The 25,182-nt window shown below is 39.1% G+C and overlaps 1 protein-coding gene across 5 annotated transcripts; it reads right to left on the bottom strand.

Annotated features, from left to right (window-relative positions):
* Positions 1–352: 352 nt before the first annotated feature.
* Positions 353–21,380, bottom strand: COX6C (cytochrome c oxidase subunit 6C). 5 transcript variants are annotated; one of them, XM_082722784.1, is made up of 4 exons: positions 20,999–21,380; positions 19,827–19,953; positions 12,344–12,472; positions 353–478 (listed from the first exon to the last, which is right to left on the bottom strand). In XM_082722784.1, the coding sequence occupies exons 2-3, from the start codon at positions 19,938–19,940 to the stop codon at positions 12,359–12,361; spliced, it is 228 nt and encodes a 75-aa protein (XP_082578910.1). In that variant the 5' UTR covers positions 19,941–19,953; positions 20,999–21,380; the 3' UTR covers positions 353–478; positions 12,344–12,358. The 5 variants fall into 5 exon arrangements, with proteins under 5 accessions (XP_082578910.1, XP_082578911.1, XP_082578912.1 ...); XM_082722785.1 differs by having other exon boundaries at positions 19,827–19,950; positions 20,999–21,108; XM_082722786.1 differs by having other exon boundaries at positions 19,827–19,950; positions 20,810–20,999.
* Positions 21,381–25,182: the final 3,802 nt, after the last annotated feature.

Raw genomic sequence — 25,182 nt, 5'->3', positions numbered from 1 at the left:
CAACTGGTATTTCAATTATCTACTGAAACTGGTGGTTGATCCATCAGGGCTACTAAACAGTGACAATGAAGCCCAAGGACATATTTTACTGAAAAGATGTTCTCTGTCCCTTCTAAGAGGAAAGAGTATAGTGAGTGGTCTTACAGACTCATGTAGACCCCCTTAAATCCATGACCCAGGATGAAGAAAGTGCACCTACCAGTATTTCAGTGAATTAAACACCAGAGCAATGAAAAATATTCGAAGACCATGGTAGTTTTAAGAAATGTTAAAATCAAGTTAATCATCCTAAGGTTCATAAACAGAGTTAAAATCTCCAACCCTGAATTATCAGAATAATTAAACAGAAACCTACTGTCCAAAGTATGTGTTAGTTGTTTATTTATCAAGACAATTCCATAACCCAATATCCGTGCTTCATAGTTCAGGAACACATAGGTCAGTGACAAACTTCAATTGAACTCAACCCAAAGAAATTCTGTGGAAAAAAAAAAACAGTGGCTTAAGTTAATGACAAGCATTCTCTTAATACCTCACCATCGTTAAAGTCACATGAGGTCTACTCCTACTAGTGGAGCCTACACTTTGCTCACTCACGTTCTGCCCAGGAGAAAACCATTTCTGAGCACAGTACACCTTACTCTAATTTCTTATTTTTCATTGACCAAATTTTACCTTTTTCCTCCCTCTCAAGTCCTCTCTCCTCCATTCCCATCTCATACCCACATACTGTTCTTAAAAGCAGCAGCCCACCTGTTCTAAACAATATTTCTATTCCTGTCTCCAAATCTGTTTTTCTCACTGTTTTCTTTTTCCCCCTTACTGGCTTTTTTTTTTTTTTTTACAAGAATACAACTTCTTATTTAAAAAAAAGTAAAAATGTAACATTTACAAATTAGACTGTTAACATCTGATGATGAAATGCATACCCATTGTAGAAATTGTGAAAATGTCAAAGCTGCAAGAAAACAGCAATGTTAAGAGTCCATACAGAACCATTAATATTTTCTTGATCTTTTTACCTTCAGTCTTTTTTCTGTGCAATTTTTATTAAACAGAGATCACCTTTATGTAAAATATTTTCTATTTATATAACCTCATGCTACTTGTGAATATCATTTCTAATGGACATCATGTCCGTGGTATGAAAAACTAATTCCTTATCAATTTTCCAATGGCTGGAAATAAAGTTCTTCCTATTTTTTGTAAGTAATAAAGTACATACTTTGTGCATGCATCTATCTGCATTTCAGATAGTTCCTTTAATTTTAAATTAGGTAGAAGTTACTATGTTCATATTATCCTTGAGTCTTCTAAAAAGCTAAAGTCAACTGCAGCAGGTCTTCATACCCCAGGAAAATCATACATACATATATACATGCATACACATGTATACACACCCACACACCACTATGCACATCACAGCTAGAATGTTCATTCAGAAACATTTTGCCTAAAAAAACAGCTGACTGACATTTCCCTTGTCACATCAAATTCACATAGGGGTAGTGGGTGGAATCATTACTTAAATTGTTCTATATGCTTTTATGTTAAGCTTGAATAAAGTTAAATACATGAATGATAAGATTGCAGAGTATGAAAAGTTTCACATGCTTTCAGATTCAATGGACATTTCATCAGCACACAAGTCACTTCTTCATTGTCAGCAGAATCTTATCCATGGGCCTAAGGACTTTGTGGATTTAACAAACCAAATCAGAATCTCTGGAGGGCCACCTAGTCACTTATGGAATGGGCACCTAGCTAAACTATAAAAGGAGTCAAAATTCTTTTAAGTACTTCTATTAAGTACTTTAAAGCACATTCTCCTAATGCCAATCTAGCAAGCAACAATAGCATAACGTGAAAAGATTCTGAATATAAAGAATTGTGAGAACACTAGAAACCAGTTAAGAAGCTGCAGCAACCAAACATTAATACAACAAAAAAAAACATAAAAGGCCAGGAAATTTCATGGAATTCTTTCTCACTCTTGCCTCACCCCCTCCTTGGTGCAATACAATGTGATCAGAAGGAAACTGACCAATTCCTGGCTCCTCCCACAGGATAGAAGGTAAAAATTAAAATTGCTTGCAACATTCTGACTTGTTTTCACAGTAAAAGCACTCAACAAAATACCTAGGAATAAATCTAACCAAGATGAAAAGACTGACACTCTGAAAACTAAGACATTGATAAAAAGAACTGAAGATGATACAAATAAATGGAAAGTCATGGATTCAAGACCTTGAATTGTTAAAATATCCGTATTCCTCAAAGCAATCTAGAGATTCAATGTAATCTCTATCAAAATGCCAACAGCATTTTTCACAGAACCAGAACAAAAAAATCCTACAATCTGTATGGAACCACAAAAGATCATGAACAGCCAAAGCAATTATGAGGAAGAACCAAGCCAGAGATATCAATCCCAGATCTGAAAATACACTACAAAGCTATAGTACTGGTACAAAAACAGACACAACAAAGATTAATGGATGAGAATATAGCCCAGAAATAAACCCATACTTACGTGGTCCTTTAGTCTACATGACAAAGGAGGCAAGCATATACCAGGGAAAAGACAATCTCTTCAATAAATGGCGCTGGGAAAACTGGACCACTTTCTTATGCCACAGACAAAAATGAACTTAAAATAGATTAAAGACCTAAATGTGAGACCTGAAACCATGAAACTCCTAGAAGAAAGCATAGACAGTAATCTCTTGAATGTCAGCTTTAGCAACATATTTATGGACGTCTCCTCAGGCAAGGGAAACAAAAGAAAAATAAACTATTAGAACTACACCAAAATACAAAGCTTTTGCACTGCAAAGGAAAAGCATCAACAAAAAGAAAGGCAACCTACTGAATGGGAGAAGATATTTGCAAACCAAGTACCTGATAAGGGGTTAATAAAAGTATATAAAGAACACCAAAACAACAAATAATCCAACTAAAAATAGGGAAATGATCTGAACATTTTTCCAAAGACGACACACATGGCCAACAGACATACTGAAAGATGTTCAATATTACTAATCATAAGGGAAATGCAAATCAAAACCAGAATGAGATAACACCTCACACCAGTGAGAATACTAGTATCAAAAAAAAAAAAAAAAAAAGATAACAAATGTTGGTGAGGACGTGGAGAAGAAAACCCTAGTGCCCTGTTGGTGGGAATGTAAATTAGTGCAACCACTATGGAAAATAATACAGAGGGAGGAACAAAGATGGCAGAGGAGTAGGAGACCTAAATATCATCAGGTCCCAGGAGTTCAGCTAGATAGTTATCAAACCATTCTGAACACCTACAGAAGATCAAAGAGAAGAGCAGCAATTCTAGGAACAGTAAACTGATCACTTTCTGGAAGGCAGGACGTGCGGAGGGCAGGACGTGCGGAGAAGTGAATCTGAGGCTAAATACAGGAAGAGAGACCGTGGGAGCAGGGACCAGCAAGCGGTACAGCAGTGGAGCACAAAACGAAATTTTTTAGAAGTCTTCTCCACTGAGGGACGTCACTCCAGAGGCTAAGTGGAGGGTGGAGCCATTGCAGGGACAGTGTGGTCTCAGGACCCGAGGGGCCATAAAAAGACCAGGGGTGTCTGAGTGTGACAGAGCTCCCAGGTATCAGAACGGGGAAGCCAGCTGCAGAGACAGAGCCGAGAAGTAGGCTCTCAGCTCAGGGTTACCTTAAACAGTCAGCCACTGCTCTTCAAGCAGGAACCCCACAAGTGGCAGATCCAAAGGGACCCTTGTCCTTCCTCCTCTAGGAGGAGTGGTATGGGAGCACACTGCAGGAATCTGCTGGGTTTGGAGACTGCAAATGGGACCATGTGCCAGAGACAGAAACACTCAGTCACAGGCCAGGTGAGCATGGAGTGTGGCCAGAGACCAGGGAGACAGGAGTGACTGACCTCTTTTCTCCAAGGGCGCACTGAGGAGTGGGGCCCTGAACTCTCCCGCTCCTGCGGGGCCAGAGATTGGGAGGCTGCCATTTTCACTCCTGTCCTCCAAAGCTATACGGAAAGTGTTCTGGGAATAAAAGCTACCAAGAGCAAATCTGAGATTACTTAGCCTGGCCTGGCAAGGGCAGTGCCTTGGGCAGACATCAGCCAAGAACAAGTTCACAGATCAATGACAACTGCAGAACTCCAGAGCTATGGGAAAGCAACACAAAGAATTCAGGGCTTTTTCCCTAGTCTTTCAAAGTTAAATTTTTAAAATTTTACCTTTCTCACTTTATTTTTTTAAATTTTTCCTCTTTCCTATATAACGTTAACTATTTTATCTTAATACCTTTTTAAAAATTTTTAAATTTTCATTGTTATAGTCATATTCTACCCCTTCACTGTATTTAACCTTATTTTTTATATACGTATAGCTTTTTCTTTAAAATTTTGGGATACAGTTTCTTCTAACAGATCAAAATATACCCTAAATCTAGCACATGGCTTTATTCCAATCTCCAGCCTGATCACAGTCTTTCTTTTTTTTCTTTTTTTAACTAACTCATCAACTCCTTAGAATCTTTTTTAATTTTCATCTTCACAGTCCTATTCCATCCCTTCATCATTTTACCCTTATTTGTATATATATACAAGTTTTTCTTTCTGTAAAATTCTGGGAGGTAGTTTCTTCTAACAGACCAAAATACACCCAAAATCAAATGTGTGGCTTTGTTCTATTTACCAACATACACACACAAACACACATATATTTTTTTCCCTTTCTTTTTTTTCGTTGCTACCCTCTTAGTATTGTGCTCTCTCATTCATCTATTCTTACCTGAATAACATGACAAGGCAGAAAAACTCACCCCAAAAAAAGAACAAGAGTTAGTACCAACAGCTAGGGATCTAATCAATATGGACATCAGTAATAATATGTTAGAACTAGAGTTCAGAATGACGATTATCAAGGTGCTAGCTAGGCTCAAAAAAAGCATGGAAAATACTAGAGAATCCCTTTCTGGAGAGATTAAAGAACTAAAATCTAACCAAGTTGAAATTAAAAAAGCTATTAATGAGGTACAATCAAAAATGGAGGCTCTTACTGCTATGATAAATGAGGCAGAAGAGAAGTTAGTGATATTGAAGACCAAATGATGGAAAATAAAGCTGAGAAAAAGAGACAACTACTGGACCACAAAGGGAGAATTCGGGAGATAAGTGATACCATAAGACGAAACAGTATTAGAATAACTGGATCCATCCCAAAAGAAAAAGAGAGGGAGGGACAGAGGTATATTGGAGCAAATCATAGCAGAGAATTCCCATAATATGCCCATGAATAAGCCTCAAAATCCAGGAGGCACAGAGAACCCCCTTCAAAATCAATAAATATAGGTCCACACCCTGTCATCTAATAGTAAAACTTACAAGTCTCAGAGTGACAAGGAAAATCCTGAAAGCAGCTCAGGAAAAGAGGTCTACAGCACACATATAACAGGGGATATTAAATCAGATTGGCAGCAGGCCTATCCACAGAGACCTCTCGGGCCAGAAAGGACTGGCATGATACATTCGAGCACGAGAAAAATATGCAACCAAGAATAATATACCCAGCTAGGCTGTCACTGAAAACAGAAGGAAAGATAAAAGGCTTCCAGGACAAACAAAAACTGAATTTGGAAACACCAAACTCTAATAAGCGATGAGGAAGGACACTATATAACACTTAAAGGGTCTGTCCAATAAAAGATCTAACAATATTAAAGATCTATGACCCTAATATGGGAGCAGTCAATTATATAAACGAGTTAATAACAAAATCGAAGAAACACATCATCAATACTACAGTAATAGTAGGGGACTTTAACACACACACACACACCATCGAAATGGACAGATCATCTAAACAAAAGATCAACAAGGAAATAAAGGCTTTAAATGACACACTGGACCAGATGGACATCACAGATATATTCAGAACATTCCATCCCAAAGCAACAGAATACACATTCTTCTCTAGTGCACATGGAACATTCTCCAGAATAGATCACATCCTGACTCATAAATCAGGTCTCAACCAGTACCCAAAGACTGGGATCATTCCCTGCATATTTTCAGACCACAATGCTCTGAAACTACAACTCAATCACAAGAGCGAAGTTGGAAAGAACTCAAATACATGGAGGCTAAAGAGCATCCTACTAAAGAATAAATGGGTCAACCAGGAAATTAAAGAATTGAAAAAAATTAATGGAAACAAATGAAAATGAAAACACAACTCTTCAAAATCTTTGGAACATAGCAAAGGCGATCCTGAGAGGAAAGTACAGCAATACAAGCCTTTCTCAAGAAACAAGAAAGATCTCAAGTACACAACCTAACCCTATACCTAAAGGAGGAGAAAGAACAGCAAAGAAAGCCTAAACCCAGCAGAAGAGAAATCATAAAGATCAGAGCAGAAATCAATGAAATAGAAACCAAAAGAACAATAGAACAAATCAACGAAACTAGGAGCTGGTTCTTTGAAACAGTAAGACTGAAAAACCCCTGGCCAGACTTATCAAAAGGAAAAGAGAAAGGATCCAAATTAATAAAATCATGAATGGAAGAGGAGAGATCACAACCAACACTAAAAAAATACAAGCCAAGTATAAGAACATATTATGAGCAATTATACATCAGCAAATTTGACAATCTGGAAGAAATGGATGCATTCCTAGAGAGAGACATATAAACTACCAAAACTGAACCAGAAAGATCTAGAAAACTCGAAGAGATGCATAGCCAGTAAAGAGATTGAAGCAGTCATCAAAAATCTCCCAAAAGGGCGCCTGGGTGGCTCAGTGGGTTAAGCCGCTGCCTTTGGCTCAGGTCATGATGTCGGGGTCCTGGGACTGAGTCCTGCACTGGCCTCTCTGCTCAGCAGGGAGCCTGCTTCTCTCTCTCTGCCTGCCTCTATATCTACTTGTGATTGCTCTCTGTCAAATAAATAAATAAATAAATCTTTAAAAAAAAAAAATCTCCCAACAAACAAGAGCCCAGGGCCAGATTGGCTTTCCAGGGGAATTCTACGAAACATTTAAAGAAGAACTAATTCGTATTCTCCTGAAACTGTTCCAAAAAATAGAAATGGAAGGGAAACTTCCAAACTCATTTTATGAGGCCAGCATTACCTTGATCCCAAAACCAGACAAAGACCCCAGCAAGAATTGCAAACCAATATCCTTGATGAACATGGATGCAAAAATTCTCACCAAAGTATTACCCAATAGGATCCAACAGTATATTAAAAGTATTATTCACCATGACCAAGTGGGATTTATTCCTGGGCTGCAAGGGTGGTTCAACATCCACAAATCAATCAATGTGATACATTAATAAAAGAAACAGCAAGAACCACATGATACTCTCAATAGATGCTGAAAAAGCATCTAACGAAGTATAGCATCCTTTCTTAATCAAAACTCTTCACAGTGTAGGGATAGAGGGTACATACCTCAACATCATCAAAGCCATCTATGAAAAACCCACAGTGAATTCTCAATGGGAAAAAACTGAGAGCTTTTCCCTTAACGTCAGGAACACGGCAGGGCAGTCCACTATCACCACTGCAATTCAACATAGCACTAAAAGTCCTAGTCTCAGCAGTCAGACAACAAAAAGAAATAAAAGGCATCTGAATCAGCAAAGAAGAACTCAAATTCTCACTCTTTGCAGATAACATGATACTTTATGTGGAAAACCTGCAAGACTCCACTCCAAAACTGCTAGATCTTGTACAGGAATTCAGTAAAGTATCAGGATATAAAATCAATGCACAGAAATCAGTTGCTTTTTTATCAGCTCTATTTCTATACACCAACAGTAAGACAGAAGAAAAAGAAATTAGGAGTCGATCCCATCTACAACTGCACCCAAAACCGTAAGATACCTAGGAATAAACCTAATCCAAGAGGCAAAGAATCTATACTCGGAAAACTATAAAGTACTCATGAAAGAAATTAAGGAAGACACAAAGAAATGGAAAAATGTTCCATGCTCATGGACTGAAGAACAAATATTGTGAAAATGTCTATGCTACCTAAAGTAATCTATACTTTTAATGCAATCCCTATCAAAATACCATCAATTTTTTTCTCAAAGAAATGGAACAAATAATCATAAAATGTATATGGGAAAAAGAAAAGACCCCCAAGTAGCTAAAGGAATGTTGAAAAAGAAAACCAAAGCTGATGGCATCTCAATTCCAGACTTCAAGCTCTATTACAAAGCTGTAATCACCAAGAGAGTATGGTACTGGCACAAAAACAGACACATAGATCGATGGAACAGAAGAAAGGGCCCAGAAACAGACCCTCAACTCTACAATCAACTGATCTTCAACAAAGCGGGAAAGAACTTCCAATGGAAAAAGAAAGTCTCTTCAACAAATGGTGTTGGGAAAATTTGGACAGCCACATGCATAAGAACAAAACTGGACCAATTCCTTACACCACATCAAAATGGATGAAAGACCTCAATGTGAGACAGGCACCCATCAAAATCCTTGAAGAGAATCCAGGCAGCAACCTATCTGACCTCAGTGGCAGCAACTTCTTCCTAGAAACAATGCCAAAGGCAAGGGGAGCAAGGGCAAAAATGAACAACTGGGACTTCACCAAGATAAAAAGCTTTTGAACAGCAAAGGAAACAGTCAACAAAACTAAAAAAGACAGCTGAAAGAATGGGAGAAGATATCTGCAAATGACATACCAGATAAATGGCTAGTATCCAAAATCTATAAAGAGCTTATCAAACTTAACACTCAAAAAACAAATAATCCAATCAAGAAATGGGCAGAAGACATAAACAGACACTTCTGCAAAGACATCTAAATGGCCAACAGACACATGAAAAAGTGTTCAACATCACTGGGCATCAGAGAAATACAAACCAAAATCATAGTAAGATACCACCTCATCCCCATCAGAATGGCTAAAATTAACAAGTGAGGAAATGAGATGTTGGTGAGGATGAAGAGAAAGGGGAACCCTCCTACACTGTTGGTGAGAATGCAAGCTGGTGCAGCCACTATGGAAAACAGTATGGAGGTTCCCCCAAAAGTTGAAAATAGAGCCACCCTTCAACCCAGCAATCACACTACTGGATGTTTACCCTAAAAATACAAATGTAGTGATCCGAAGGGGCACATGCACCCAATGTTTATAGCAGCAATGTCCACAACAGCCAAACTATGGAAAGAACCGAGATGTCCATCAACAGATGAATGGATAAAAAAGATGTAGTATATACATACAATGGAATACTATGCAGCCATTAAAAAAAAACCCCAAATCTTGCCATTTGCAACCACGTGGATGAAACTAGAGGATATTATGCTAAGTGAGATAAGCCAATCAAAGAAAGACAATTATCATTCGATCTCTCTGACAAGAGGAATTTGTGGGGGGGGGGTATTATGGTGGGTAGGGAGATAAACTGTAAGAGACTCTTAATCTCAGGAAACAAACTGATGATAGCTGGAGGTTTGAGGGGGGTAAGGATATGGTGGCTGGGTTATGGACATTGGGGAGGATATGTGCTATGCTGAGTGCTATCAATTGGGTTAAGACTAATATTTACAGACCTGTACCCCTGAAACAAACAATACATTGTGTGTTAATAAAAAAGGAAGGAGAAAGAAGGAAAGAAATAATACAGAGGTTTCTCAGAAAGTTAACAATCAAATTACCATATGATCCAATAGTTTCACTATAGGGTACACACAACTATGCACGCATACAAACATACATACATGGTGAAATACTATGAAGCCATAAAAAGGAATGAGATGCTGCCATTTGCCACAACATGGATGAATCTACAGGATATTATGCTAAGTGAAGCAAGTCAGGAAACAGACTTCTAAATACAGAGAACTGGGTATGGGGAAGGAGAGGAGTGGGGATGGGAAAACAGGTGAAAGGTTTTTAAGAGCTACGAACTTCCAGTTATAAAACAAGTCATGGAGATGAAAAATACTGTACAGGGAGAAAAAAATAAATTAGGAACAAATGCAAACTACAGCAACATAATAAAAGCCATATATGAAAAGTCCACAGTTAATATCATACTCACTGATCAAGGCCTGAAAGCTTTTTCTCTAGATCAAGAAAAAGATAAAGGATGCCCACTTTCACCACTTCTATTCCACAAATGACTAGAAGTTCTAGCCAGCTCAGACAAGAGAAAGAAATAAAAGACATCTAAAGTGAGAGGGAAGATGTAAAACTATCTCTGTCTGCAGGCCTTACATGCAGAAAATCCTAAAGATTCCACACAAAAAACGTGTTAGAATAGGGGAGCCTGGGTGGCTCAGTTGGTTAAGCATCCATCTCAATTTTGGCTCATCATGATCTCAGAGTTGTGAGATCAAGCCCTGGATCAGTGTCCACACTAAGCATGGAGCTTGCTTAAGATTCTTTCCCTCTCCCCCCAGCTTGCCCACAGCGCATGCTCTAACAAACAAACAAAAAAAACCTGTCCGAATAAACTAAATGAGCAAAGTTGCAGGATATGAAATCAACACACAAACACCAGCTGTGTTTCTATCCACTAACAATGAATAATCAGAAAAAAAAAATTAAGAAAACAATCCCAATTACGATAGCATCAAAAAAAATATGTACAATACTAGTCAAGAATGCCAAAGACCTACATACTGAAACTACAAAACACTGCTGAAAAAAATTAAAGACATAAGTAAATGGAAAGGCATCTCATGTTCATGGAGTGGAACACTTGTAATTGCTAAGATGTCCGTATTACCCAAAGTGACCTACATAATATAATTATCAACATCCCAACATTTTTGCCAAAAAAAATCCACCCTAAAATTCATAAAAACTATCAAAGGACCCTGAATAGCGTAAACAATCTTAAAAAAGACAACGAAGTTGAAAAACTAACACTTCCTAGTTCCGAAACTTACTAAAAAGCCACAGTAGTCAAAGTAGTGTGGTACTGATATAAAAACAGAAATATAAACAAATGCAACAGAACAAAGCCCAAAATAATCCCTTATATATACAGTAAAAAAAAATTACCAGCAAAGGTGCCAAGACAAATGCTAGTGCAAAACTGGATATTTATGAAAAAAAAAGTTGTACCCTTTTTTCTTACCTCATATCCAAAAATTAACTCAAATGGATCAAAGACCTAAAACTATAAAACTTACAAGAAAATGTTAAGTTTCATGACACTGGATATGGCAATGATTTCTTATAGGACACCAAAAACACAGGCAACAATAAAAATTACATAAACCCCATCAAAATTTTAAATGCCTGTGCAAAGATGACAATCAATGGAATGAAAAGGTAATCTACAGGATGGGAAAATATATTTGCAAATCGTATCTGGTAAGAGTTTTGAAGAACTACAACGTAACAACAAAAAAAACCCCAACTAATTAAAATGGGTGAAGAATTTAATTAGGTATTTCTCCAGAGAGGACATATAAATGAGCAACAAGCATGAGAAAAGATGATCAACATCATTACCATTAGGAAATGCAAATCAAATAAAAATCCAGTAGCACCTCATACCCATTAGGATGGCTACTATGAAAAATAATAGAAAAAAATGTATTGGCAACCATGTAGTGAAACTGGAACCCTTCTGCACTACTGACAGTATAAAATAGTGCAGCCGCTATGTTAAATAGAACAGTGTTTTCCTTTCGACATTAAAAACAGAACTACTATATGATACAGCCACTCCACTTCTGGGTACATACCCACTATTAAAAGGGGTTTTAAAGAGATATTTGCACATATCATAGCAACATCATTATTATTTGGGGTAGGAGGAGAAGGCAGGCTCCACACCCTGCTCCATCTCACAACCCTCAGATCATGACCCAAGTGAAAATCAAGAGTCAGACACTTCACAGACTGAGCCACCCAGGCACCCCTATCATAGCAAATTATTTACAACAGTCAAAAGGGGGAAGCAATCCAAATATCCATTAGAGGTGAATGAATAAGCAGTATGTGGTATATACATACCATGGAATGTTATTTAGCCTTAAAGAAGAAGGAAATTCTGACACATACTGTAATGGATGAATTCTGAGGACATTATGTTAAGTAAAATAAGCCAAATATTATAGCCTATCAAATACTATATGATTCCACTTAAATGAAGTACTTAGTCAAATTCGGAGATACTGAACAGAATGGTGGTTGCCAGGGGATGAGGGAGTAGAGAGTAATTCAAAAGGTCATCCTGCAAGATGAAGAGTTCTGGAGACTGGTTGTACAACAATGTGAATATACTTAACAATCAACGTATTTTACCATAATTTTTTAAAAATTTTAAACAGTAATTTCAACAGCAACATTACCTTTACATTCCAAAATCACTTTGCACTCTGAAAGATACCAGCCCTCCTCATCGCCTCAAAATCTTTCATGGAATCGTAGTTTCTGTAGAAATCTGCATATGCATTCTTTCTTGGTTCGGCCACAGCAAACTAAAAAATAACATATCCCATTAGGGCTTATTTTTTAAGCCATTTTAGAAACAATATCCAAAGACAACATAAATCATGATGTTTGTGTTTACCTTTAACTTGAACTCTGTATTTCCTAAGACAAAGCTGGAAGCACTGACACAGATGCAAGGGAGGATAAAGCAACCTCAAGGAAACTACTCAACAAAGGGGCCTTCTTCGCCTGGGGACAGATTATTCCTTTTGCTGGGTGTGGGTATGAAGACTGGTTAAGAGCCAAAGGAAGATACCCAGAAAGCTGAAATGCTTTAGGGAGAAGACAGCAGTGTTCCCTCCAGCAAAACCTAGTATCTCCAAAGCAGACACATGCTAATATATTCTTGCTCAATTTAACTTAATTAACTTATATTAACTTCAAAGAAGTAAGATCAATTCTGTCCCCATCAGCCTCTGAAAGACACCCAAAGCTTTCTATATGGCAAAAACAGTTCTGGGTGATTTACACTTCAATATCATTTAAACCCTTAGGATATATATTGACCTGTTTTACACAGGAGGAAATGGAACTCAGAATAGAAGTAACCCAGTTAAGGTCTAGGAAAAAGCACTAGGTGGTAGGTGGGTTCAACCAGGATTCAAACCCAGGTCTGTCATGTAGCAAAGATTTTTATTTTCCACAAAACACTACCTAGTAGATTTCAATGTGTGGGTTATAATCCAAAATCATATCCCATCCTGCATAAAAAAATTCTTCAAGTGCCAATCTACTTCCATTTAGGTACTGCAGAAATAAATGGAATCATGACCTTTGGTACTTACAGAGTCCTTTACTTGACCAGTTTTCCTGCCTCACCTCCTATGAAAATTCCCAACTTCTTCCAGTAAGACCACGAGACAGGAGACCCAATGCAACCCTCTGAACCGAGGCCAGCATATTACCCAGAAGGCAACTGAGTATTTCTTAAAATAAGAATATTTTCCTCTTGGGGCACCTGGGTGGCTCAGTGGGTTAAAGCCTCTGCCTTTGGCTCGGGTCATGATCCCAGGTCCTGGGATCGAGCCCCGCATCGGGCTCTCTGCTCAGCAGGGAGCCTGCTTCCTCCCTCCCTCTCTGCCTATTTGTTATCTCTGTAAAATAAATAAATAAAAATCTTTAAAAAAAAAAAAAAAAAGAATATTTTCCTCTTAAAAATATGATAGGATGGGGCACCTGGGTGGTTCAATCATTAAGCCTATCTGCCTTAGGCTCACATCATGATCCCAGGGTCCTGGGATTGAGCCCCACATTGGGCTCTCTGCTTGGTCTCCCTCTCCCATTCCCCCTGCTTGTGTTCCCTCTCTTGCTGTATCTCTGTCAAGTAAATAAATAAAATCTTTAAAAAATATATAAAATTATGGTAGATTAAAATAAAGTAAAAGGCTCAGCGAACCCCAAAATAAAAGCAAATGGATGTTATAACCCCACCTAAATTATTTTGTTTTCTATTACACTTAAGACTTTTTAAGTCTGAAAAATCCAGACTTCAGCAACAAAAAGAATACAAACTATCAATTTAGATCCACTACTCCATGAGTTCCTTGAAACCCAAAAATCTATATATGAGGCCTTATACAGATAAGCAAATACCTGAAGATTTAGGAAAGGTCTAATTCATATAATACTAATTACCTATGAGGAAAAAAATCTACTCAGGATAAGCACTGCTTATTTGCCTCAAAATCTAACCCGTATTAAGGAATTTAGACTTAGCAGATTAACTTAATCAAAATGATTTAATGGATGGTGACTTTATATAAAAGGCAAAGAAGCTGATCAAAATTGGAAAAATCAGTTAAAACTGAGAACAAAATAAAGGCCAAATCTTTAAAAGCATTCAACACCAAGTGCATAAGGGAAATGAACGATGCAAGCATCTACCAAGGGAACCAAGTTTACACCCACCTCACTCTTTAATAACTCTAGATCCCTCAGTGCTTTCTTTTTTTTTTTTTAAGATTTTTATGTATTTATTGGACAGAGAGATCACAAGTAGACAGAGAAGCAGGCAGAGAGAGAGGAGGAAGCAGGCTCCCTGCTGAGCAGAGAGCCCAATGCGGGGCTGGATCCCAGCACCCTGGGATCATGACCTGAGAAGGCGGCAGAGGCTCAACTCACTGAGCCACCCAGGCGCCCTGCCCTCAGTGCTTTCTGAACTTTCCTTCCACTCAAACACTAATTAACTATACACAACACTGACTAATCTACCAACCAAATTTTAAAATTTTTCATTCAGAATAGACTGACAATTGGTCTGACATGGGGTCTTAATTTAGTAGAACAGACACAACCTGAAGCAAATATTACTTAAAGTACAATGTTTCCAATATTGTACAGTCTTGGTACAAATGACTGAGAACCTACCAGAACACTACCAACACATCTGGAGGAAAAGGCTGCAACTCCAAAAAATAACAGTGGAGTAGGCCTTGAGGATATACTGGAATCTGCCACACAATGGGATGAAAGACATTCCTGTTGTGTACAAACCCACGGGAGAAAGCAGAAATTTTCTAATATCAACTAGTTATAAAGTTTATAAAGTTATAAACTTTAACTTTATAACTAGTTAAGTTTATAACTTTATAAACTTTATAAAGTTTATTATAAAGCTGAGTTTATTAGGACTGCTGGGAAGACGATGGAAAGGCAGAAAGAGCTAATCACAAAGTATCTTAAAATCAAGACCAAGTTTCAGCAATCACCCAGAACCCATTCTAAAGTGATGAAACCACTTTAGAAGACTGCAGCCAGTAGGTGATACATTTCTTACTGTAAGTCAAAATTTTGAAAGCCACTGCACACTACACATGCAGGAACTCAATACCATAAACAGATCTATTCTACAGGCTAAAGTCAGAAGTGGCAAGAATCCACACAAGTTACCAAGGCCTGAAGTTTGATAGTGACAATGAGAGTGAAGAAATGACTTCCCCAAATTCCTCTCCTCACTCCCATTTCATTTACTCATCCATCCATCCACCCTTTTCCCAAAACATTTATTTCATGCCCACTACATGCCAGGTAGCAACTATCTCAAGGAGGATGTATGTAAAGGGTTTACATTTTTATGCCTATCTCCTCATAGGGTGGGTCCCAAAGCACAGACCTCTTAGTGCTTTTGCTCAAGTTGTTCTCCCTCCCCGCAGCACTTCAAATTCACCCTAACTTTAAAGGCATAAATTCAACAATTTTATAGAAAAAAAGTTGTAAATATAAAATTAAGACTTTGAGAAACACAAAATGCATAGAGCATTCTGGGAAAAAAGTGAGAGTAGGAACACCAAGAATCTCTCACCACCAACACAACTGCCCTAGCACAATCTGTTTAATGTAACTCTCCTGAAACTCTGGATCTCTTAAAAGCATACAATTTCCAAAGTAAGGCTTAAATCCTAAATTGTGGTCAGGTTAATTTCATTCACTTTCAGCTTTTAGCAACTTAACAGCTAACCATTCCCCATTCCCAAGGCAGACAGCTGTGCAGGTGCTCCTGAAGCAGTTTATAGGAAGCCTTCTGGAACAAAGATGGGAAAGCAGGACCCTCTCCTCCCTATACCAGGGATCTGTACTCTGATAGCTAACGCTGCTTTTGTTCAGAGGCCCAGACTGAAAAGGATAGAGCACCTTTCTTCCCCTCTCTCATTTTTCTCATTTTCTCCTTTTGGGAGCCTGACATTAAAGACTAGCACATTCAAAGGCATCTACACATACACTCCTCACGGAACTGCAGAATGGATTTAAAAATGACCCAACTATATATGCTGCCTGCAACACACTTATTTCAGATCCAAAGACAAAAACAGAAAGGAAAGGGTGCAAAAAAAGATATTCTATAAAAACAATAAAAAAGAGACCAAGAGTGGCTTTACTAATATCAGACAAAATAAGACTTTTAAATCAAAAAGACTACAAGAGGGATGCCTGGGTGGCTCAGCGAGTTAAGCCTCTGCCTTCAGCTCAGGTCATGATCTCAGGGTCCTGGGATGGAACCCCACATCGGGCTCTCTGCTCAGTAGGGAGCCTGCTTCCCCTTCTCTCTCTGCCTCTCTGCCTACTTGTGATCTGTCAAATAAATAAAAATCTTTAAAAATTTAAAAATAAATAAATTTAAAAATAAATAAATAAAATAAAAAGGTCACAAGAGACAAAGGAGGACTTTATATAATCATAAAAGCTTCAACACAGTAAGAATTTATATAATTAGAAAAATATACTCACCAGCAAAGTATATAAAGCAAAAAGTGACAGAATTGAAGAAAAAAATAATTCTATAGTAACACCTGAACATTTCAATACCCCAATCTCAATGACAGGTAAAACCACACCAGACCTAAATAAGGAAAGAGGACTTAACTCATTAAACCAACAAAATCTAACACACATACAAAGAACACTCTACCCAACAACAGAATACGCAATCTTTTTTTAAAAACAATGATTTACTTATTATTTATTTATTTGAGAGAGAGACAGACAGACAGACTCCACAAGCAGGAGGAGGAAAAGACACAACCAGTCTCCCCTACTGAGCAGAGAGCCTGACGTAGGCCTTGATCCCATAACCCTGGGATCATGACTTCAGCTGAAGGCAGACACTTAACTAACTGACTGAGCCACCCATGTGCCCCCAGAATACACATTCTTCTCAATTACACATTGTATACTTTCCAGGACAGACCATGTATCAGGCCATAAATTAAGTCTCAAAAGATTTAAAAGGACAGATATTATACAAAGTATGTTCTCTGATTACAATGGCATGAGACCAGAAATCGTAACAGAAGGAAAACTGGAAAATTCACAAAACTGTGGAGATTAAGCAACACACTTAAACCACCAATGGGAGAAAGAAGACAAAACGAATGAAATCAGAAAATATTTAGACAAATGAAAGAACAAAACACACCAAAATTTAGAGGACACAATGAAAGGAGTGCAAAGGTGGGGCAATTTTTGGCTAGAAACACATATATTAAAAAACAAGAGAGATCTCAATCAACAACCTAACATAACTCAAGGAACCAGATAAAGAACAAGATAAACAGCTAGAAGGAGGGAAAAAATAAATATTAGAGCAGAGATCAACAAAACAGAGACAAGGGGGGGAAAAAAAAGAAATCAACAAGGCCAAAAAAACAGGTTCTTTAAAAATATCAAGAAAACTGAAAATCCTTCTGAATAAAGAATACCAATCCTTCTGAAATCTTTCCAAGTAGCTGAAGTAGAGGAACACTTAACTAATTTATTTTACGAGGCCAGCATTACCCTGATACCAGAAATAAACCACTACAAGAAAATTACAGACCCAAATCCCCTACAAACACTGATGCAAAAGAAAAAAAAAATCCCTTAACAAAATACTAGCAAACTGAATTCAGCAGCATATTAAAAGGACTGTATCCAATTAACAAGTGAGGTTTATTCCTGGAATACATGGATGGTTCAACATACCAAGGGTCCAACATACAAAATCAATGTAATGTATATTAACAGAAAGAAAAAAAAAAAAAAAACAAAGAAATCTCAATCCAAAAAAAGATTTAACAAATTCAATATCCTGTCATGATAAAAACACTCCAACTATAGGAACAGAATGAAACTTCAACATAACCCATATGATGTCTACTCTTGTCACTTCCATTCAACACAGTATTCTTTTTTTTTTTTTTCAACACAGTATTCTAACTTCTAGCCAGAGCAATTAGGCAAAAAGAGAAATAAAAGGTATTTAAATGGGAAAGGAAGAAACAAAATCATCTGTTTACAGACGATATATGCAGAAAACCCTAAAAATTCCAGAGAAAAAACCTGCTGGAACCAATAACTAAATTCAACAAAGTAGCAGGATGTAAAATGTCAGACAGTACTACAGAAACCATCAGGTTGCCTGAAAAATTATACACAGAATTACCATATGACCTACTAATTCTACTTCTGGATATATACTATAAAAAACTAAAAGCAGAGTCTTGAAGAGATACCTGTAACCCATGTTCATAGAAGCATTATTCACCATAGCTAAAACATGGAAGCAACTCAAACGTCCATCAAAAGTGAATGAATAAGTAAAATGTGGTACAGATATATAATGGAATTATTTTTAAAGATTTTACTTATTTGACAGAAAGAAAGCACAAGCAGGGGGAGCAGCACGGAGAGGGATAAATAGGCTCCCCACTGAGCAGGGAGCCAGACGCAGGGCTCAATCCCACGACCTTGGTACCATGACCTGAGCCAAAGGCAGACACCTTACCAACTGAGCCATTCAGCTACCCCATACAATGGAATATTATTCACTCTTTACAAGGAAGGAAATTCTGACATATCCTACAATATGGATAAACCTGACGGTCATTATGCTAACTCAAATATGCCAGTTAAAAAAGACAAAATAATATGTATTACTCCATTTACATAAGGTACCTAGAGTGAGTCAAAGTAAGATACAGAAAGAAATGTTTGACAGAATGGATAGAGAAGGGATGGGTTTATTGTCTGATGGATATAGTTTGTTTTACAAGATGAGTTATAGAGACAGGTTGTGGGGATGGTCATACAACATTATAAATGTAATTAATACCACCAAACTGTACACTTAAAAATGGCTAAATTTTATCTCTAGTTTACTGTAATATAAAAAATGTATTCTAAAAAAAGCCCCAAAAGGCATAATGTTAAAATCCACAGAAAGCACAGCAGTTAAAAGGCAGTTCTGTGGCAACAAATTCTTCAAGCTGCCAAACACCACCATCCCCATCCCTCTGCTTTAATAAAATTATATCCTTGTGTTACGAGCTGAATTGTCTTCCAAAATTCATGTGTTGAAGTCTTAAACCATAGTACTTCAGAATGTAACAGTATTTGGAGATAGGTCTTTAAAGAGATAAACTAAAATAACCCTTGGAGGGTGAGTCCTAATCCAAAATGACTAACATCCTTTCAAGTGTAAATTCAAACAAAAACATGGTAACAGAGAGACTGTGTGAACACAAAGGGAGAAACCCTTCTACACACCAAGGAGAGAGGCTTCAAGAGATATCAACCTTGCAGCCAAACTGATCTTGGATTTCTAGCCCCTAGAACAGTAAATACACTTCTGTGTTTTAAACCGCCCAATGTGTTGTACTTTGGACCCTAGCAAACTAATACAGCTTCCTTGAAAGATGGAGAACAAGCTATGTAGAGAATGAGGAATTTTTCTCTCACACTGAGTTAAGTGGGGGAAGGAAGGGGGCACATTAGGAGTTTCTTTAAAAGATTCAGAACTACTTATGAAAATATTTTCAAATTTAGAACACACATTTTTGGACCAAAATAAAAATCAAACATACGTACCTTATAGAAAGCTGCAACCCCCAGGGATACAACGAAGGCTCCAACAACGTGAAATCGCAGACGCTTGGCCAGAAGGCCTCGCATCTGAGGTTTCGTCAAAGCACTGGAAGTCATGGTAGTTATTCTGCTTGATAAGTAAAATAATAAGAACACCTCTGAGAACACAGTAAGATATCTAAAGAACTCTTACACAGAATTCATTTTAGTACCTAGAGGAGCACAGGCATAATTCCTCCCACAAAACCTAAAGTGTTTGTTTTGATTATTATTTTTTTAAGCCTAAGGTGTTTAAAGGTTTAGTCCGCTTCAGGGTTTCGCTGCCTCCCGCATCCCCCCAACCCCGCCCCACACGCTGACCAACAATCCTAAATAAGCAAGGTGACTGCGGCACAGTGGGGAGCAAAAACTACAAACAAAAATCTCCCAGTCTCAGTTCAGATAAGCAGGGGCTCTAGACTGACAAGTGCAAACGCATTTACAGACATTTGCTCTTCTGAGAACTTAAGTATCAGCTCATTGGTTCCATTTTATTGACCAGAAAATTAGGGTACATGGAGGTGACGTGTAACTCTTCCAAGGTCACGGGGTAAACGATTTACACTCGGGCCGGAGCCCAACCCTGCTGCGCTGTCCCACAGGCCTTAGGCCCAGGAGGCCGGAGGGCTGGGAGGCTGCAGGACGCTCACCTTTCCCTCCGCCCCCCTCCCCGCCATCAGGCACGGTGACCCTTTTCCAGCTTATGCAGGCGAATCACCAACGTTACCACACAGCAAGCAAGCACCGACCCCGGGTAGACGCTGCTGTTTTCCCCCACGTTGCCCCTTAGCCTCACGACCCCTCTGAGGAAGAAACCACCACTCCCTGGCGCCAGACAAGTCAAAATGACCTAACCAAGGTCACACTGGGGGAAAAAACACAGCGGAGGCCAGGCGGGCCAGCCGCCTCCGAATCCCAGTTGCTTCCTCCAGACCGCTGCAGCCCACCTGGCCCCGGCTGCCCGCAGCTTTCCTGAGGCCGCAGCGGGGGCGTGCAGGGGTCGACCCCTATCAGAAGTGAGGCTCCCCGACCGCGGAAATACGGGCAGCACTCAACTCCAGGGATGAGCAAGGGCAGGCAACGGAACGCAGCAGGTAGGTGAACCCTGAGGAAAAACGCAAACCAACGCGACTCACCTCTACACCAACCTCAAACCTAACGTCCTTCCTAACTGATAATGAAATGGACGGCGTTCCAGCCGTGCGCAGGCGCAGAAGAAGAAGCGGCGGAAAGGACCCTGTGACGGTGGCCGGAAGAGTTCAAAAGACCTCCGGCGCGCCTCCGGACTTTCGCAGCTTTATTTGAAGTGCATGTAGTTAGTTTCTTCCCTTTAAGACCTTGGACTAAAGGCTTGACCTTTTAAGTCGGTTTCCATAGTAATTTGGAGATATTAATCTTACTCATATACAGAGTTGATATGAGTTTATTAGAGATACAAAGATATTCAGTATGTAATATTTTTAAATGTACCTTACAAATACAGTGCAAATGATCCTGGGCCCATGCATCCCGCAAACCACGTGCACAAACTGTCATTTTCATTATTGACTAACCTTATGCGAATAATCGTTTGGTTTGGGTAAAGGGTTACTAAGACAGCCAAGTTCTAGGAGCTCAGAGCCCAGCCAATGAAACCGACATAAACAGATTAGTATCAGTCCCAAGTGGTGGGCGATTCCATAGAGACATGACCCAGCTACTGCAGAAGCAGTTACCCGTCTAGCAGAGCTGAACAAGTTCTAATGGATGTATTTGTGAGAGGGTTTTTGTTAAGACGAGTGTTTTAAAAGAAAGCAACTGGAAGTTGATGGAAAGTGGTGTGTAAGGGTAAGGCAGTCGTATTGTAGGTGTGTCAGGCTTGATTTTCATTGAAATAACTTGGATTTATAGCATTAAGTCAATTCAGCAAGCTCTGTGGAAAATACATTAGGATACAAAATATACATTGTATAGATTCAACATATATTGATAAAGCATTTACTATGTACCAGGTTCTGCTGTATAGTAGGACAAATCTTCAAGGAGGTACATTCTTATCAGAGAATCTTTGTTCTCAACAGACACTGTTGGAGTGAAACCTTTCAGCCACACAGTAAAGGTAGGTGCTCACTGAGGGTCCAAGCGGGTTTCTACCTCAGTAACATTTTTTTCAGACCTCTTAACAACCATCTACCCAGCTAAAAATCTTTACATGGGATTTGCCCAGGTGGTAACATGTTCCCGTTTCCCACCCCTACAACTGGCCCAGAGAGCGAGCAGTAAATTTCAGAATTCATAGGGATTGTTGAATAATTAGGGAAAGCTTTAGGGAAGTCATGGAAGAGATGTGAATGAAGCTTAGTCTAATGGAAAGGCCTGGAGAAGTGGAGAAATCTAAGAGACAAAATTGGTCAGAAGAATGTGGCAAAGACAGATACACTCAGGGAACAGAGCCTTGCCAGGATGGAATGCTAAGTGGTGGTTTACAAGAACTGGATAGCGAGAGCAGCACAGGGCCAATCATAATAATCCAAGGTGACACATGAATAGAACCTGAATGATAGTGGTGAATAAAGAGGATGGCTTATGTGGGTTCTGTTCGAGAGCCTATCAGACCTGGATTTGAGTCTCAGCTCATGACCCCTGGCTGGCAAATTTCTTAATCTTTCTAAGTCGCTTTCTCCTCTCTGAAATGGTATCCTTTTTACTTTAATGACATATGTAACGCAGCATATAATTTTATTATTTCAAAATATTATTATTTCAACATATACTCAATATAAACCTTATTAGTAAGATCTTTACATTCTCTTCCCATACTAAGTCTTGGTGTCTATTTTTCAAGTATAGTACATCTCCATTCAGATTAGTCACATCTCAGGTTTTCAAAGGTGTATATTGTATTGGACAGCATAGTTAAAACAACTTTGTCATAGGAGAATGCTCAAGATCAATTGCTAAATAAAAAGGCAGGCTACAGCGGCACCTGGGTGGCTCAGTAAGTGTTTAGCTTTGGCTCAGGTCATGATCTTGGGATCCTGGAATTGAGACCTGCGCGGGGGTCTCTGCTAGATGGGGAGCCTGTTTCTCCCTCTCCCTCTGCCCTTTCCACCGCCCATACTCTCTCTCTCTTTTTGTTGCAAACAAAATCTTTTAAAAAGGCAGGCTGTAAAACTATGCTGCATGATCTAATTTTGTAACACATGCATGAAAAAATATATATGTACTGATGTGCAGAAAATAATGTTGAAAGGGTCCACAACAGAAACTTGTATTAGGGATTTTTTAATATTTTATTTGTCAACATCAAATCAAATGTATTCTACATTTGATTTCCTTTTATAGTTAGAAAAACAAATGTGATTTTCTAAAGGAGAGATGTGTTTGTTTCTTATTATCACTGTAACAAAGTGCTACAAACGTACCTTGAGAAAACACACATGGGGTGCCTGGGTGGCTCAGTGGGTTAAGCCTCTGCCTTCGGCTCAGCTCATGATCTCAGGGTCCTGGGATCGAGCCCCACAACGGGATCTCTGCTGAGCGTGAAGCCTGCTTCCCCCTCTCTCTCTGCCTACTTATGATCTCTCTGTGTCAAATAAATAAATAAAATCTTAAAAAACAAAAAAGACAACACACATTTGTTACCTTACAGTTCTGTAGTACAGAAGTCTGACACAAGCCTCCCTGGACTAAAATCAATGGGCCTGCAGGGTTTTACTCCTACTGGACGCTCTGGAGCAGAATGTTTCTGTGCCTTTTCCACCTTCCAGTGGCTGCCTACTTAGGCAGTGGCTTCCTTACTTAGCCCATGGTCCCCTTCCTCCGTTTTCAAAGTCAGCTGTGTTGCTTATCTCTAATCCTGCTTCTGATGTCACATCTCTTACTCTGACTTTCCTTTTCTGCCTCCCTCTTCCATATTCTCCCTTGGGATTACATTGGGCCCACCTGAACAATTAAGGATACTCTCCCTACTTTAATGTCAGCTGATGAACAACCTTAACTTCATCTGCAACTCCATTCCGCTTTGCTCCATAACATAACATAATCCAGGAATTAGGACCTGAACAACTTGGGTCATTATTCTGCCTACCACAAAAAGCCTGGTTTTGATTTGTACAGTCTAACAAATATTTCTGCTCTCCTCTCAGGCATGTGGTAGGCCTATACTTTCCTAATGCCTTGAAAGTTGGGATATGACTTGCTTTGGCCAACACAATACGAGTGGAAGTGACATGTGTCACTTCCGGATAAAACCACAGCATCTGGTTTGCCATGTTCTCTTTGCCCTGCCTTTGTTATAAGGAAAGTATTGAGTGAGATGGCACCTACATCTGCTGGATCTGAGAGAAATCAAGATAAGCAGAGCCTGCCTACTGTCTTCCACTGGCCAGACTCAGCGAGTGAGGAATAAACCGTATGGTTGTGTGTTATTCCACTGAGATTCAGGGATTATTTGGTGTCATGGACAAACTTAGCTTGTCCTGACTGGTAGAAGAGGTTAAGAAATGTATTTAGTTAAGGGAGTACATGTGTAGATGCTGAGACAGGTAAGTGATAGAGACCGTGAGAGTGTGAAGAGGAAATAGGGACATTAAGCTGACATTGAAAATAAGCTATGTTGATCACCACGCCTTCTCCTAAGTTGAAACAAAATGGCTCATTCATGTTAGAGGCATCCCTGGGCCCACCTTTGAGCTCTAGAGAAGCTTCGAGGTTCTCAGAGAAGCTCTGAGTTTTATAAAAGAACCCTTCTGCTGCTCAAGCCCTCCGGCTGCCAGCCTAAGGGAACACTGGATATGTGGGGCCCTCAGGAGAGTTTTTCCTGAGGCATCATCTCCTTAAGGCTTCCTAGGCTGATGAGGTACTGGATTCTAGGGGACTCTGGGCCTCCCTGAAATGTGTATGTCGATCAGGGACATGTTTTTGGGCTACCCCAAGGCTGAGTTGCTGCCTTGCTTTATCTGTAAGCCCTATGTAGCACCCGGTAGTTTGCAAAATACATTCATGTTTGTATTTTCATTTTGTCCTCTCAATAATTCCATGAGATGACAGGGATTCTTGTTCTTTTCGATAGAAGATGCTGAGAAATACAGTGGTAGAAAAATAGCAGAACTGGGACTAGAATCTAGAATGGGATTCCTCCCACGTCACGGCTGTGAAGAGGACCTCCAGAGAAACAAGTCTCCCTCAGTGGGCACCATTCGTTAGTTGATGATGATTTGTTGAGCACCTGTTGTGGGCTCTGTGTTGCTGTCCCCAAAATGGCTGAAAGCATAGTCCAGGAAGCCACAGAGGACAGTCCCCAAATTAGTCGATCATTTCATAACCATCCATTTCTCCT

The sequence above is a fragment of the Mustela nivalis genome, assembly GCF_964662115.1.
Source record: "Mustela nivalis genome assembly, chromosome: 2".
Classification (NCBI taxonomy): Eukaryota; Metazoa; Chordata; class Mammalia; order Carnivora; family Mustelidae; genus Mustela; species Mustela nivalis.
This window is presented reverse-complemented; position numbering and strand designations above follow the sequence as displayed.